The 16,669-nt window shown below is 31.6% G+C and overlaps 1 protein-coding gene across 2 annotated transcripts; it reads left to right on the top strand.

The window, feature by feature from the left end:
* Nucleotides 1,403-10,524, top strand: LOC109354701 (serine/threonine protein phosphatase 2A regulatory subunit B''beta-like). 2 transcript variants are annotated; one of them, XM_019597380.1, is made up of 13 exons: nucleotides 1,403-1,877; nucleotides 2,639-2,878; nucleotides 3,456-3,561; nucleotides 3,820-3,916; nucleotides 4,911-5,016; nucleotides 5,262-5,352; nucleotides 6,873-7,014; nucleotides 7,101-7,248; nucleotides 7,424-7,533; nucleotides 8,785-8,941; nucleotides 9,205-9,330; nucleotides 9,437-9,587; nucleotides 10,008-10,524. In XM_019597380.1, exons 1-12 carry the CDS (start codon nucleotides 1,734-1,736, stop codon nucleotides 9,575-9,577), a joined length of 1,608 nt encoding a protein of 535 aa, XP_019452925.1. In that variant the 5' UTR covers nucleotides 1,403-1,733; the 3' UTR covers nucleotides 9,578-9,587; nucleotides 10,008-10,524. The 2 variants fall into 2 exon arrangements, with proteins under 2 accessions (XP_019452925.1, XP_019452924.1); XM_019597379.1 differs by having other exon boundaries at nucleotides 10,002-10,524.

Below are 16,669 nucleotides of genomic sequence, written 5' to 3'. Positions count from 1 at the left end.
TGAGAAATTGTTCACTAAAATTGCACGAGTTAGTGATGTTTAAATTAAATTCTAATTTTTAGTGGTTGAGAATGGTTATATTTTTTTTTGGAGCACCTCTGCTGTTCCACAAAATGGGTCACTTGATATATTGCTTATGATTAATTAAAAAAAATATATTTAAATTAAATTTTAATGATTAATTATTTTTTTGATCAATTATAAACCATAATACTTTTACGGTACACTATTTTGGGACTAAGATGTCCACCCAATTTTTTGTAAGCTAAAGTTTAGGCGACTTGAAGGTCAATATGGGTAAAGTTATTTTCTTTATGTGCATTTTTTAACAGTTGTTTTGTAAAAATGATAGATCTATAGATTACATCTATATGTACTTGATATTCCTAAAATCATTTTGTGCATTTTAATTAAATAATAAATTTAATGTTTTTAACAAACATTTAATAACATAATTTACATATTAACATAGTTTCAGTTATTACTAAATATTGCCATTAATATATCAATTAAATTTTACTAATATATGGGTGAAGGACTTTCCAATTTCTTTACCGCACAATCTTCATATCAAGCTGTTGATTATTCTCCATGAGTCATAGCTTGTTTGGGATCCACGAACAGGTTAATGGAGTATTGCTTGTATTCTACAGAAGCTTTTGTCTTAGGTTTGGTTAGCTACTTCCATGTTCCAATAGCACGCAACAATCATGAAACATAGCACGTTTTTCGTTAGATTAATGTTATATGCCGACCAAATTTTTTAAATTTTTTTTTCTCACAAAGAAGTGATATATATCACTATAAAAATAATAAGTGTAAGAAAATATATTATTTTCTTTTTCTTTATTTGTATTATGTAAAGATAATGACGTGAAATTTTCTTAAAAGTTGTAGAGTTAAATAGTAAGGAGATATTTTATCTGTTATTCTCTTCTCACACTAACATAAGTCTAGAGCTTATCCAATTTATATATTACACACACAAAATTTGACAAATGGATATATATTCATTTGTTTATCCAATTTATTTCCATTAAAAATGCAAATATAAAAAAAACTTTGTATAATTTCAAAATTTTCAACAAAAAGCCCAACAATGTAAGTGTTATTGAGTTTACTTAATGTCATCTATTGCATGTATAGTTATTGCATTGCATTCCAAAAATATACCGTATTTTTCCATGGTGGAGGATCACGTGGTAGCATTTGGGTCACTCACAAATATATTATTCTTTACCTTTCAAATAAGAAATATATTATCTTCCCAATTAATATTATTCATAGAAATAATATTATTTTTAATGTTTTTGAAATTTAACAAAATCTTACTTTACTATTTCAACAAATTAAATACAAGCAAATACACTATTTTATTTTTTCTCTTTTTTTTTTAATTTCCAATTTCTAGTACCCACACAATTATTTCTTCTTTCTTCTCCCTCCAAAATCATTTCCATCTCTTCCAATTTCCATCCCTTCCATTTTCCTCTCATTTTCTATTCATTCCATCCTCAGATCACAGTTTCCGTTTTTTCATAATTTTATATATTATTATTATATTCCGCTGATTCATTCTAAAGATCTAGGGTTTCTGAAGCTCAATATCCTAACCATATTAATCTAATTGTTCTACGCTGCTTCGATTCAAAGGCATTGAAATTCGTGTTTTGCTTGATCCGTGATTTGGTGTATTGTGAATGAGAGATAAGAGTTTTGTGTAATTTAACAAGATGGAGGTCGTTACTGATGCGGCGTCGTTTGACGCCGAATTGTTGCAGCTCCCGGAGTTTTCCTCTTCGGCTATCAAGTCTAACCTTAATTTCGTTGAGAAGCTTTTCGATCAGTGGTTGTCGCTTCCCGAAAGTGTTCGATTGGTAAGCTCCATTTCGTAAATCACCACATTGTTACATTCTATATTTCAAACTTTTTACCTTGATTTTGTTCAATTCTGTTTGTTAGATTGATTTGTTACTTGATATGTGATGGAATAGTATATATGCGCGAGGAATGAGGTGATTTGAAACCAGTGGTTGAGATGAGATAGGAACAATGGTCGTTGAGTGAGAAAGATGCATCTTTGTAACATTAAGTTTAACTGATTGGTGTATTTCCTATTGGAAATGCTGTTGCCACTTCAGCTTTAAAACTTGTGTAATTAAAGATTGCCGGAGGTTTTTATAGTGTTCCAAGTGTTCCAACCACCTCTTAAGTGAATCATGTCTTTTCATTTGTGTTTGATAGGTGTTTTAGAGCGGGCTCGGACATAACTTATGGTTTCTATTTTATGACTGGCATAATTTATAAATAGAACATAACATTCTGTTTTGCCCACTCACCAAACACTAGCTTTGTAGATGCTTGTGTGCTTCTATCCTCACCGTATTTTATTAAGTAGTTGACTTCATATGTCCATCTCATTGGAATAATCATCACAGCCTTCTGTTGTAAATTGTACCTACTTCTAACTCTTATAAATAAGCTGTTGGTGAGATGAAATTATACGAAATGCTGGTTTACAATGACATACCTTTTGTATTTTATTTTTAGGTCTAGTTATATGGTTAAGCTGTTCTCCTTGAACGCTTTACAAAATATTACTTTTGTGTTTGTGATATTGTTGTCACTGATTGTGTAGGTAACGTCATTGCTCAACGAGGCAAAGTCAGGTGCTCCCTTGAATGTCCCGGGGAATTGCTCCAGTCCAAATGCTGCCAGTAATTCTTTGCCTTCCATGTTTCCTGCTGGAACTGCTCCACCTCTTTCACCGAGAAGTTCATCTGGTTCTCCTCGTATAGTAAAACACAGAGCTGGCCCATCTAACTTGGGTTCCCCTTTGAAAGTTGTCAGCGAGCCAGTTAAAGAAGTTATACCTCAGGTTCGACAAGTCTGATTCATTTTCCGAATATCGGTTATTATGTTCAAATTTATTAGAGAAATGGGAGGAAAGAACATCTGAAAGGAAGATGATATATCATCCATAAAAGAAAAAAAAATATTATAAAAGAAGAAAAGCAACCAAGTTGCCTATCTCATTGTATTTATGCAATGACAACTTTCTTGAGGCAACCATTAGCAGAATGCTAGAGAGGCCATACACACAATCTATCCCATCGACTCGTTACAAGTTGGGGGATAGAAAGACACCCAAGAATATGAGCACTGTGCTCCAACCAAATGGCCCTAACTAAAGGAATTGAAGTACAGATTGCCACAAAACTTTTCCCTCATTGTTTTTGCTTACTTCTGTTACCTAATCATAATAAGCTGTTCCAAAGAATATGGAAAACCCAATGCACACCAAAACACTTCAAACTTGCTTCAAGTAATAGATCCTGTTAAGATCCACTATCCAGTCATCTGTAACGGATCTGTTGAGTGTGTTTATTCATTATTTTTTTCTCCTGGTTCATGCTATGCTAATCTTTCTTACATAGATATTTATGTTCTTGCAGTTCTACTTTCAACATGGACGCCCACCTCCAAATGACCTGAAAGAAAAATGTTTGTTTAAAATTGATCATTTATTCCATGATCACTTGGATGGCTTACAGATGCATGGTGAGACATCACACATATAAGTATATGATAGCCTGAAGGGCCAGTTTGTTGCAAGTAGGAAATATTGATTTTAAATAATTTTCACATGTTAGTTTTCTAAGTAATCTCACACTCTCCCATGTTGAAGTTGAATTAAAATGACTTCTTTTAAATGTTACCAAAAGTAAAAAAAATATTTATCTATGTAAAATTACTTACTGATGTAATAAGGAGTTCTAATAACCAGCTCTGAGATTTCTGGTTTCTTTGGTATGTCAGAATTCAAATCAGTTACCAAGGAACTATGCAAGCTGCCATCTTTTTTCTCCACTTCTCTTTTCCGAAAGATTGACAATGGAACCGGTCTTGTAACAAGGTATGTACTTTATTTTTCTGGACAATTTTTAAAGTTTTTTGTGCATGGATGATATTTTTGTTTGAGTTGTTACTTGTTGGACACTTCAAAGATTATTGTTTACAACTCTAGATGCTATCACAATTATCATGGGCCATGAGAAAGATTATTCAAGCTGTGCTCTAGGTTGTTGTGTTATTTGTTGCAAAAGGTTGTTTTTGGACTTTCCTTTTCTGGCGAACCAAACTGGAAGTACACCCCTTTGCCTGCCTTCGTATCTACATCATCTGTCTCCTTGCTTTTTTATTTTTTTAGTAAGGTACAACCAGATTTCTGTTTGAAGGAGTTACTAGCGTCGTGTTTGTTTTGTTAGGATGCTAGTTGCTTGACAAAATGCCCATCATCATATGATGATTGTCTTAAGCCCATGACTTCCTCAATATCTCCAGTGTTGATGGGTTTCTTCCTTAGTACTAATTTGGGTTTTCAATTCAGATCTTAGATTTCATTTTCTAAAACTTCCATTTAATAATGATAGTTTTTTTTTTCTTTGCACTAATGTATAATACAATATCTGACACTGTACTGTCCAAGTCTCAAAGAAGGAGGAGCCAAACATTAAAAAGGATGGGCTAAGGTGAACAGAAGAAGTGCATACTATTCCATAATTTTGTTTACATTATATGGCTGGCGTAGTGCCTGCTTAGCACTAAACAACAAATCTCATTGGCAAATTGTTATTTTAATTCGACACAATGTTTCTAGGTGTCCTGCTCATATTGTAACAAAGCATCCTGTGTGGACCTTTTTTCTTTTTCTGAGCGTAAATTTCAATCTTTTGGCACCAGATGCTTGCTGATTGAATTAGTGTAGAAGATGTATTATTTAAAAATAAACATATTTTATTTCATCATCTCTTTTTCCGTGGGCAGGCAACTATTGTTGGATGTCATTTTCCCTGTAATTATCATTTTCAAACACTGGTGCTTAAATTGTTGATTTGATGTTCCTACAGGAAAGCATTTATTGACTATTGGATTAATGGCAATATGTTGACAATGGATATAGCTACTCAAATATACACAATTTTAAAACAACCACAGCTGAAGTACCTAACTCAGGTTTTTTAGTTCTATTTCTTTCTCTATGCTTTGCAAATTATTTAATTTCCTTCTATTCAAACAGATACATCAAGTCTTGGCGTGATATATATATATATATATATATATATATATATATCATTTATCCATTTGCAGTTTCATGATTGGGTGATTTATTCTTTTTAGGGGCCTCACGTATTGATTTACTTGGCTATATTATATCCATTTCCATCCTTATATTAGAACAACTTCCTACTACATTTCAGGATGATTTTAAACCCGTTCTACGTGAGCTTTTATCAACTCATCCTGGCCTGGAGTTTCTGCAGAGCACACCCGAGTTTCAAGAGAGATACGGTTTGTATTTTCTTGATATATCGTTGTGTGTTAGAGGTTCATGTAATTGTAGACCGAGGAAATAAGTTTAAGATTCTCGTAATGCTTAGTTCTGGAATGATGACCCAGAAGAATGAGAGTTTGGAGGGCAGAGACTCGTAAGAAATAAAGGGAAGTGAAAAGAAGGGAGATAAGGAGTTTGATTAGTTAGATGGGATTAGAGATAGGAGAGGGATCCTAGCTTAAATATGGGGAGAAGGGCAGAAGATGCTGTATCCAAATTTTTTAGCTTTGGGAACTGAGCTAAAAACAGGAATCCCTTTGTCAGAGGGGAAAGGGAAACCTTGGAATGAGCATTTTCTCCTATTTCTGTTCAGATCCAATCAGCCACAGTAGTTTTTTTCTTTTTTTTTCTTCTGGCTTCTCAAGCTCTCTTGTTGATTCATAGACAATTAAAAACTTTAATTGCTCTGAGAAATTTGTATTTCACTCGCTCATCATCAATTTTCTTTAAGAGACTTACCTAGGATGTGGTCCCTTTGTGATTCTCAATAAGTTTGATATATTCTTATTTGCTGATACTAGATAAGTGATTAACTTTGTTTAGAAGTAAGAAGGAAACATATAGATGTGGCCTGTAGGCATTAGTTGCACTAGGAGTAAGGTCACAGACATATGGAGTAAGTTAACATATAAATAAGGAGGAAATAAGATAACTGGGGCAATAAAATAAAAATAAGCTGTGGAGCATAAGTTTATCTAAAGTAGAAGTGGAGAAAATACATGTCTAATATAAAGGGATAAGTGGCACCCAAAAGTGATCTTTAAATAATATTGACATGTGTCAGTGATTTAAAACAATGGTCTATTTGGGTCTGGAGGTGCATATCATGATCTAGAGGTAGTTGACCAAAATGAACTTCATTCTTGATGGGTCCTAAAGGCTATAGTAGCGCATAATTTTTTATCACGGGCTTTTGAACTCTAGTTGTGAGATTGGTCCGTTGATTTTCTTGCTTTAATTTGTAGATTTTCTTTAGAAAGAGCATTCTTTCATTTCAGCACTCTATTTGATCCTTGCACGAGTACCCAATCTGAAAATATGAGAGTTGTTACTTATCTTTTAGTGAGGCTTGTACAGGCTTAAGTCCATTGCTGACTAATCTATAAAGGAATGGCTTGTACCAATGAAAATACAATGTGCTTCTTCTCTTTCATTTTTTTAAGTTTTCAAGGAATTACTAGCCAATAAATAAAGCTTATGTGATGAATACATGTTCATGTTCTTTTTAGCCTATATTTTTATTTGCTATTTTTTATGACAATTGCAATTAAAATGTGTAATAGTATATATTTATATATAATTGATGAAAAGATCAACACTTCGTGCATCTTAGATTTGGGAGGTCTTCTTCAATTAAAGTTGATTGTTGAAATCTATGCTTAGAGTAGTGTCAACTAGTCTTGGTTTCTGGTGTAATACTTTTTCTTTTCTATCTTGGTTGCTATATTCGTAACTTCTGTTTTTTCCAATGGCCCAGCTGAAACGGTAATATACAGAATATATTATTACGTTAATAGATCTGGCAATGGTCGCCTTACTCTGAGGGAGCTGAAGCGTGGAAACATAATTGATGCAATGCAGCATGCTGATGAAGAAGAAGACATCAACAAGGTTTTGAGGTAATGTGAAATATGATTATCATTAATTTCACACAAAAATACCTAAATGCATTTATCTTTTAACCTTTCCTAATAATTATATGCAGGTACTTCTCTTATGAGCATTTTTATGTTATATACTGCAAGTTTTGGGAGCTGGATACAGATCACGATTTCTTGATAGACAAAGAGAATCTTATCAGATATGGTAACCATGCGCTTACCTATCGAATTGTCGATAGAATTTTTTCTCAGGTTTGTGTGGGCTTTTTGTTTTTTGATATAATTGTTTCTGTCTTCGACAGCAAACTCTACTCCTTCCTTTCTAACACAAGAAATGTCTGGTTCCATGTCCCTCTTTTTTTTAAGATATGGTTATGGAATTGTTTATTGAAGATGCAGATTTTGACTTGATTCAGTATTATCCCAGGTTCCAAGAAAGTTTGCCAGTAAAGTGGAGGGAAAGATGGGATATGAAGATTTTGTTTACTTCATACTGTCGGAAGAGGATAAATCATCTGAGCCAAGTCTTGAGTACTGGTATTTGTTTCGCGTTCATTATCCATTTCATTTGTTAGTTTCATTTTTCGACAGAAATCATCAGATGAGTTGCTTTCTGAGCAAAGATGAGGATGGTGTCAAGTTATTTGTTACTCCCTATAATGCACTTTGCAATTTCCGTGGAGCATTTATTATTTTTACCTTATTTTCCCATATTAAAGGCTTTAATTCTCTCTTTTTTGTCTTGGATAAATCAGTAATCCATACACAATGGGACTAAATTAAAAGTTTGTTGTCTTCAAAACTATCCAATTAAGAAATACTACAACATTAAATTAGGGTAAAATTGTAATAAAAAGGGTGGCCTTGTGCACGAAGCTCCCACTTAGTGGGGTCTGGGGAGAATAAATGTATGCAGCCTTACCCCCACAAGTGCCAAGGGGAGAGACTGTTTCCAGGACCTCATGGTCACTAAGCAACAACATTACTGTTGCACCAAGCTCATAGGGTGAAATTGTAATGTTGTAGTCTTATTTTAAAATATCAATAAAGTTAACCAAGTTAATTACTTTTGTTGGTCTTTGTAATTTGGTTGAAAATGCCTTATATTAACGACCAGAAGGAGTAGTTTATTTTTGTGCACATGCGTGCTAGCATTAAATGGCTATGAAACTATCTGTTGATTTAATATAATTTATCTGTTACTTGAGGCCTATAACCTTGTGCAAGTAATTTAAGCAAGGTGCAAAAGAGAACAGTTCAGGGTGGAATAATCTTGACCCTGTCCCTTTTGCCAATTCACGGGTGTCTTAGATGGCATGGCTGTGTTTGTGATGTGTGTAAAAGTGTTCTATGCCGATCAAGAGTAGTTTTGACAATAGGTTTAGAATATCCAAGAGTTAATAGGGGGTGCTTGGTACATTATAAAATGAGTGGAAATTGGACATGTTGAAATTTTGGGGCACAAAGTGTGGAAGAAATGAAGGAAAATAAGTTGATAATGACCCAGTTTTTGTTGTTGGAATACTTCCGTTCCTTGTACCATGTATCAAGGAGTGAAATCAAATGCTTTGCATTTTCAATTACCTCTCTGTTGTCCACCTTCATTAGTAAGCATTCTATTAGGGATGGTTTACGAGTGGGTTTTTGGATGGATATGGGGGGAAGGCTTGAGAACCCTCCCTTCTTTCTCCTCCAAACCCTTGGGAAAACTTTGGATATTTGCCATTGTGACTTGTTTTTTTTTTAAAGTCGGTTATGCATGAACTGACTTGAACATGTTATGATTAGGTTCAAGTGCATAGATTTGGATGGAAATGGAGTTCTTACACGAAATGAACTGCAATTTTTTTATGAGGAACAATTGCATCGGATGGAGTGTATGGCCCAAGAGCCTGTGCTTTTTGAAGATATTTTGTGCCAGATAATTGACATGATTGGATCTGAGGTTTGTGTTTCCTCCTTCTACTGTTTGTTTGATCTTCTTTCATTGTGTTTTGTCCTGGAACATGCCGTATCCCTAACTTGCTTTATATCCCCCCTTTCTTGTCCTCTCTCTTATTATGTCATTGTTCGTTCCATGTAGCCGACCACACCTAGTGGGATTATGACTTCGTTTTGTTTTCTTGTCCTCTCAATTTTTGGTTGATATGTTACTCTTTTATTATCCAACATATTTTACATTTGAAATTAAAAAAATTCACTCTGCAGAATGAGAGTTTTATAACTCTTCACGACCTGAAAGGCGGGAAACTCTCAGGAAGTGTTTTCAATATCTTGTTCAATCTGAATAAGTTCATGGCCTTTGAAACTCGTGATCCATTTTTGATTCGTCAGGTGCGTGAAATATTTGATAAAAATTATTGTACTGTTGATTAGTATGCTTGGCCACTGTTGGCGACTTCCTTATTGACTGGTCTTTATTTACATCTTGTGTGAATAGGAACGTGAGAATCCAACATTGACAGACTGGGATCGATTTGCTCATAGGGAATATATTAGGCTTTCAATGGAAGAAGACGTAGAAGAAGCCTCCAATGGAAGTGCTGAAGTCTGGGATGAATCACTGGAGGCTCCCTTCTGAGATCTTTTATGTAAGTGCTTAAGTTGAAATGTGACTCTCCTGAGCATTCTGTATGCTCAGAAGTCCTTTATGTTAAACCCAACACTTAAAGATGACTTTATAAAGTTGAGGTCCTTGTTTCCTCCTACGTGGTAGACTCTTCCTTTCTTTAGGATGACAACATGTTGGGTTTGGGTTTTATCTTCCCCAACCACGAACCTGATCCGAACTAACTGACGGGGTCAAATAATTTTTTTTTCTAACTTGTATATTTAAATGAGGGTTCGGTAGAGGTTTAAAAAATAAACCCGAACCCAGCAAAATCTGGTTCCCCATCAAACTCGGATCGGGTTAGGGCAGGTACCCGTGGGTTAGGGTTATTCTGCCATCCCTACTTTCTTCATTTTTTAAAAATTGTTATGTTACCTTTGACACTCGTTATACAATACAGGGGATGAAAAGAAATTAAGCATTGTGGCAACTTACTCCAGACAATGGTAAATTTTTAGCTTATACTGTGGAACATGTTTTTGAAGTTGCAAGACTATTCAGATCTTGTGCTGGTTAATTTTGGGGCCATTGTCACGGAAGTTTTGTTGTCTTTGTACCAATATATCCATGCAAAATGAGGACTTTTGCTGAGAGGTGCCAGGTTGAATTATATTGATGTGATTGCGTATAGTATTTGGGCTCCCCAAGTTGTTAAATAACATAAATAGCAAGATTTTCTCACTTTTGAATCTTTTAGTAGTTTGCTTCAATGGTCGAGTTTCGTTTGCACCGGATCTGTCCAAGAGCAGAACATTTGCTTCGTCATTTGTGCCTCCGGTTGTCTTAAACTAATTTTTTGGTTAGGTCAGTGGAAGAATTTAAAGAGGAATGCTAGACATAAAATGTCACATTTTTTTCCTGCACAATTAGATTTATCCTTTAATATATATGCAGGATTATAGTAACGCCTTTTAGAATATATCAAGTATTTTTTGTGTTTTATTTGGGGTACTGAATATTCAATGGCTTTGCACATTGGATATGTTTTCCCCCTAATCTGACAAAATTTGTCTAGTATTATTATGAATCGTTAATAATCTTTAGTAATCTACAACAATGGTCCTGCATATGTTTTGCTTTGAATCCTGTGAGCGATATTTGTTGTTGAGAAAGGCAATTACGCACCTCGAAATAGATTAGTTCTTTATCGAAAAGGGTGAAGGTCTTGGTAGTACAAAAAAAGGTTATACAGAAGATAAAGTTTGTTTTAGGTAGTTGATATAAGGTAAAACTGTGTTGGGTCCAGATGAAATGGATCCATGGTGCTTTTTAACTTGTAAGAATATTAACTTCAGATGGATTTTAAAAACAACCTAGATGTCAGTACTCCCAGCTCCGAAACTTGTTTTCTAAAGATAAAAATGGGGATGTTTTCGAAAGAAAGTTGAATGCTCCCACGTTCCGAAACTTGTTTTGGTTTTTTATCACATTTCATATCTTTTGATATTTCCTAAATCAAGATAAACAATATTATTATTTTTCAAATCTATCTTTATTTATTTAAGTATTTTCCACTTAATTTACTAATCATTTTTAATTTCACTTCCAAAAATATTTCCACTTTTGAATGTAAGAGTTATTACTTTCTCCATTAGTAATTGTTATCTTGAAAAAAATTCTTCTGGTGTTGATTTATGATCAAATTTATGGTGGGAAACTAATTATGAAAATTTAATAAAGATATTTTAGTTAAATTGTATTTACTTTCTACGTCATTTATTGACTTCTTACATTTTATGCATAACTTTAAATAAAAATTAGAGAATAGTTTTTAAGGGATTTTGATAGTTATCTAGTGCAGACATTTTTTGTTATTTTTACGTAGTTAAGAAAACCGTTTTGTAATGGCTAGTTGAATCGAAAAACTGCAGAACAATCTCTATATTGGTGTGCTATAATAGTTATATGGGTCATGTAGTCATATTAAGACTAGTTTAAATTGGTTAAAACTGGTCTTCATGCCTTACTTTCTTTTAAACTATATTGATTTTAGCATCTAATTTTTAATTAAGCCGTCTGATCATACTTGCATGTATTTGTTCAAAATTAGAAAGCCTTTATTTATTACTTAATTTTTACTAAAATGATATTGCGAATAATCAAACACATAATTATTACCTTTGATTATACTTTCAAAATATGGTAAATTATGAAGTCACACATTTTGTTTTAATAAATGTTTTAAATAAAAAAACATTTACCACATTATTTATTAGTTTTTAACATTAATATTGGTATAATACATATGTATATCTAATTTTATTAATTTGCAGATTAATTTGTAAACCAGCGGTTAAACATCTATAGCATTATCTTACCTTGATTGGTTTGATGAGGGGTATGATATTAATAATAATATTTATACATCTATTGAAATTATTGGAGTTAACTCAATCAAATTAGTTTGTTTATAATTATTTTTTAGTACAATACTTATGATTTCATTATTCTCAAAGAATTCATACTTTTTGAAAACTTTAGGGTATGGAGTATTTAATAGTGACCAACCATGATTTATTACACATTGACTTGTTTTATTTTACTCATGTCTTATAAATTTCCAGGTAAGTTATAAATTAGTTTTTTTATGCTAGAAATTTGTAGATTAAAAAAATCGTATATCATAATTTGATTAGTTGGTGCACCCTTCAGTGGACTCGTTGAGTCGTAAGTTTAACATAATATAGATAATGTAAAATGGTATAAATCACAACAGAAAAAGAAGAGAATATATGTGTAGCCATTGCACTCATGAACTGGAAAAATCTTGAATAAAATATTAATTTGGCAAAAGAAATGAAAAATAACGTAACATACATGTATTCAAGTGTAACATATAATCTCTGTGGAAGGGAAATCAATTGTCTTATTTTTTGGGTCGGTTTATGAATTGAGTTTTAAAAAGAATGGAAGAGAAATGAAAAACTTTAAATTCATCTAAGTGTATTTTATAATTCTCAAATTTTATTATCCTCTAAAAACTAACTGGTATAGTGTCTCTTATCGATCTAATGAAAAAGTGATCATTATCCTCTATTGTTTGTGCGGATCTGAAGTGGAAAGGTTGTTTAGAAACAAGCCACGCCTTGAAGTTAACGTCGTAGTCTAAAATAGTATTAATCCTTTTCTTAGAAAATGGACTGGCCGTACACCACAAATGGATCCAACATTACTATTGTACTATTTCCCACTGTTGGGACCTACAACCCAATCAAACAAATTCATATTTCAATTTTATTGAGATTGTTGTGCAAATGGCTGATAACGACAGACGGTAACACAAACAGATTATGGTCGGATCAGAACTGTATGGGATCCATGGCAAAGATGTGGCACCAGCCATGATCATGATCGTGGATCTACATACAGGCTAAGTAAACAATATTGATGGATGTAGTCATAATTATTCGAACCCTATTAATAATTTTTTTTATTGTTTATTATATATTCTTTATTTGATTGTTTGCTCTAAATAATATCCCTTCCACCACATTTGTAACAAGAGTTTTATTAGAGTTAATCGTTCGAATATGACATAATGAATCTAATGATGAATGATTATGATAAACTTTGTCCTATATTTTATGAATGATTATTAAGTCTAAATATAAGTCAAATGTGAAAATGGAACAAGTGAAATAATTTATAAATATAAAATGTCAAACACTGTGTTTTGGTGAAGATACGTGTTATATTTCCCTTATAAATGAATTGTTACTCTCTTATAGTTCAATAATAAGAATCATTTTTCCTAAAAATGAGAATTCCTGAATTTAGAGTCCCAAAAAGTTGAAATATCTAAAATGTTTGTGTAACATATTGTACCTTACACTGTCCGGCAGTCACGGAGCAGTGAGTACAAACCATTTTGGAAAAAGGATAATTCTCTCTTTTTCAATTTTCATGTCTACAAGGAAAAGTTTTGGTCCATATCTTCATCATGATTTTTGTTGGACCCAATGTAAATTACTTTTGTTTAGTTTAGTCAAATAATTTGGATTACATGATAAGAAGATAAAGACAAATAAATAAAGCAATTGGATACTTGGATTCGGGGGCAAAGTTGTATGGTGGGAACACTCAATTATGTGTCCCACTAATCCACAATTTTTATTTGATTTTGAAAGAAAAGCATCCTGTCCATAGAATTATACAGAAAAGCTTGAAGGGAAAATTAATCTCATTTTTTCCACGAGTAATAATGATATATATATATATATACTCTTATAAAATCAAAATATAATGTTCTAATCATCAATAAGTAAATTATTACATTAGTATTATTTTTATATTAATAATGTTATTTTGACATATGTATATATAATTTGATTTGTTGTATAAATTCTCAAATTCTAGTTGAAGTTGTAATATTACTCTTCTATATATCCTAAGATGATTTAAAAGTTAAATTTATTGGATGGGTTATAGCTAATCTTATAGAGATTTATCATTTTTATTTTTTCAATTTAGTTTATAAAAAATGATTCAACTGAAACAACTAATATCTTCTCTTTTTCAATAATTATTATATTTTATAAGAACTTCATTATTATGCCTTTGATTGTATTAAACTACTTCCATTCCACGTTCCATTACATAATATTCTTTGATATGAACCATCTGTAGTCATGAACAAAAAACAAAAAAGATAGTCATAAAAAATATGAACTATCTGTTACAAAAAAAACTGTTATCATTTGTTTCATAAATCATGTAAGTTTTGCATAATATTTCTTCATATAATATTAATTATCACCACTAATTTAAGTTCCTTTTTCATTCTTTTTTTTAATCAAATTATTTTATTTATATCCTCTTATACAAAATTATGCCAACAAAAAAACATGTGAAATTTTGGCATGTTGATAAGAAAAAGGTGATATCATATCACTTTGTTTGAGAAATTAAGTTTGTCAGCTTGTAATCAAACTATCTAGAGGTAGGTCATAAAGTTTAGGTAAGTTACTTGACCGTGGAGAATTCATCATGGATGTCGTCGTGATATCTAGGGAAAAGAATTTGATATTGGAGAGAAAAATTATAACTTTTGTATTCGTTAAAATCATCATCTTATTATATCTTAAGAATTAAAATAAAAGTGTTTGCTTATATTTTTTTCAATTGTTTTGGACGTGTTGGATCAAGCTTTGACCGTGGAGCTTTCAACCATCATAGAATTCCATTGTAACTGGAGTATAGGAAGAGTGGAGACTCACAAGTGAGATACTATATTTTGAACTAAAACTTTAAAGCATTAGTTTTATAAAAAAATTCACTTCTCACCGCATATCAAATGTGAGACTTCGCACTTGAATAAATTCAAGATAATATATTCACGTATGAAAGAATTCTAACTAGTAAAATAGTATTGTTTTTCTTTAGTGACATGTGCTTCATATTTGCATTCAAGAATGCACTACAAATTATTCGCCAGAAAAAACAATGCATTGAAAATTATGTGGACCATTTCTATTCTCTTAGTTATCCTTGTCTATGCTAAGCATAAAGCATTTCCATATTCCAATGCTTTTACTAGTAGTGTTCTGCTGCCAAAGAAAAGCATAAGAAATAATTCCCATTCTAGGGCAAAAAACTAAGCGGAAACCAAATAACTTAAGGAAAAAAATAAAAATAGAATTAAAGTTGCACGATAAGAAAAAAAATTCGAATTTAATGGCTATATAGATAGAAATCGATTATGGGAAGAAAAATAACTTGATTTTCATATTTAAGGGTGTAATGAGATTGGTTGAGCTAGTTGAATGAAGATAAAAAAAATACCTAAACCAATCCAAATGAATTGACTAGGGTTAATATAAAAAAATGAATCATACAAATATTGCTGTCAAAATTGGTTGTCATCCGATTTTCAATTACAATTATTTTATGAAAGTAACTTAATTTTTATAAAAAAATTGTTATTGAAAATGACTCAATTTTGAAGTCTTAACTAAATGAGAAATCAGATGATTTTGAACTGGAAAATTATAATCTGACTATATTAAATTTGGTTAAATCATAATGATTCCGAAAGTAAACTGGAGGTTCACTTAAAATCATCAAAATCGGAACATTACTCTAATATTTTATTTTACTTTGATAAAAAATAGAGAAGTGTTACTTCAATATAATTATATAAAATTTTAATTTGTATTCATAAATAATAATGTAGTTATAGTTAGAAAACATTAATTATATATGAATCACTCGTTCGACCAGATATTTTAATCGGTTAAACCTAATATGAGACATCTTTTGGTTTGATGTCCAGCTTAGGTTTCACAATATTAGATTAAACATACAATCACTATTTTTGTTTATACTTCTAAAACATTATCTATCATCAAGTTGCATATTTTATTTTAACAAATGATGTAAATAAAATTATTTATCACATTAATATTATAATATATATATATATATATATATATTTAACTTCATCAATATATAGTTTAATTAGTGAACCATTAATCAAATTACTCTACCACCCTCATTTGACTAATACAATATTAATAATACAGCCTTCAATAACCTATCGATTAGTGTTATATTGCACTTTGGCTCCTTTCTTTTAGTTCACTTTTAATAATCTTTTGGTCATCAATTTATTTAAAACTTTTGCTTATTTTGATATTTAGTTTCTCAAAATGAATAACAGAATAAGCTAGCTTCCAACGATATTAATGTGACAATATTAGCAATAATCAATGAGGAAGGTAGTATGGATAAAACGGGGGACATCTGTTGTCAAAATAATGTACCATTTCATATATCACGATTTGTGATTGGTCAGAAAAATAAATAATTATTAAAATTTTAATTTAAATATATTTTTTCAACCAATCACAAGCAGTAACACATGAAGTGACACACTTTATAGGACAAGACAACATATGTGCTCCCGCATAAAACTGACGTTAATGATCACAAATTGGTGAACACTAGTTAGCACAATTCAATTACTCAAATAGTGTTAGTCACTACACCAATACTAGACAGATATTAATTTCTTTTGAGGTCAGTTTTTCTATTGTAGTGTAAAGGGAAGGTAAAAAGGGAAAC

Source organism: Lupinus angustifolius, chromosome LG08 (genome assembly GCF_001865875.1).
Source record: "Lupinus angustifolius cultivar Tanjil chromosome LG08, LupAngTanjil_v1.0, whole genome shotgun sequence".
Classification (NCBI taxonomy): domain Eukaryota; kingdom Viridiplantae; phylum Streptophyta; class Magnoliopsida; order Fabales; family Fabaceae; genus Lupinus; species Lupinus angustifolius.
Note: the sequence above shows the minus strand (reverse complement) of the source record. Positions and strands in the feature narration are given on the sequence as shown.

Coding starts and splice junctions, on each gene's coding strand:
- LOC109354701 (XM_019597380.1), top strand. CDS start 1,734: ATGGAGGTCGTTACTGATGCGGCGTCGTTTGACGCCGAATTGTTGCAG. Junction 3,562..3,819: donor GGATGGCTTACAGATGCATG/GTGAGACATCAC, acceptor TTGGTATGTCAG/AATTCAAATCAGTTACCAAG. Junction 5,017..5,261: donor AGCTGAAGTACCTAACTCAG/GTTTTTTAGTTC, acceptor ACTACATTTCAG/GATGATTTTAAACCCGTTCT.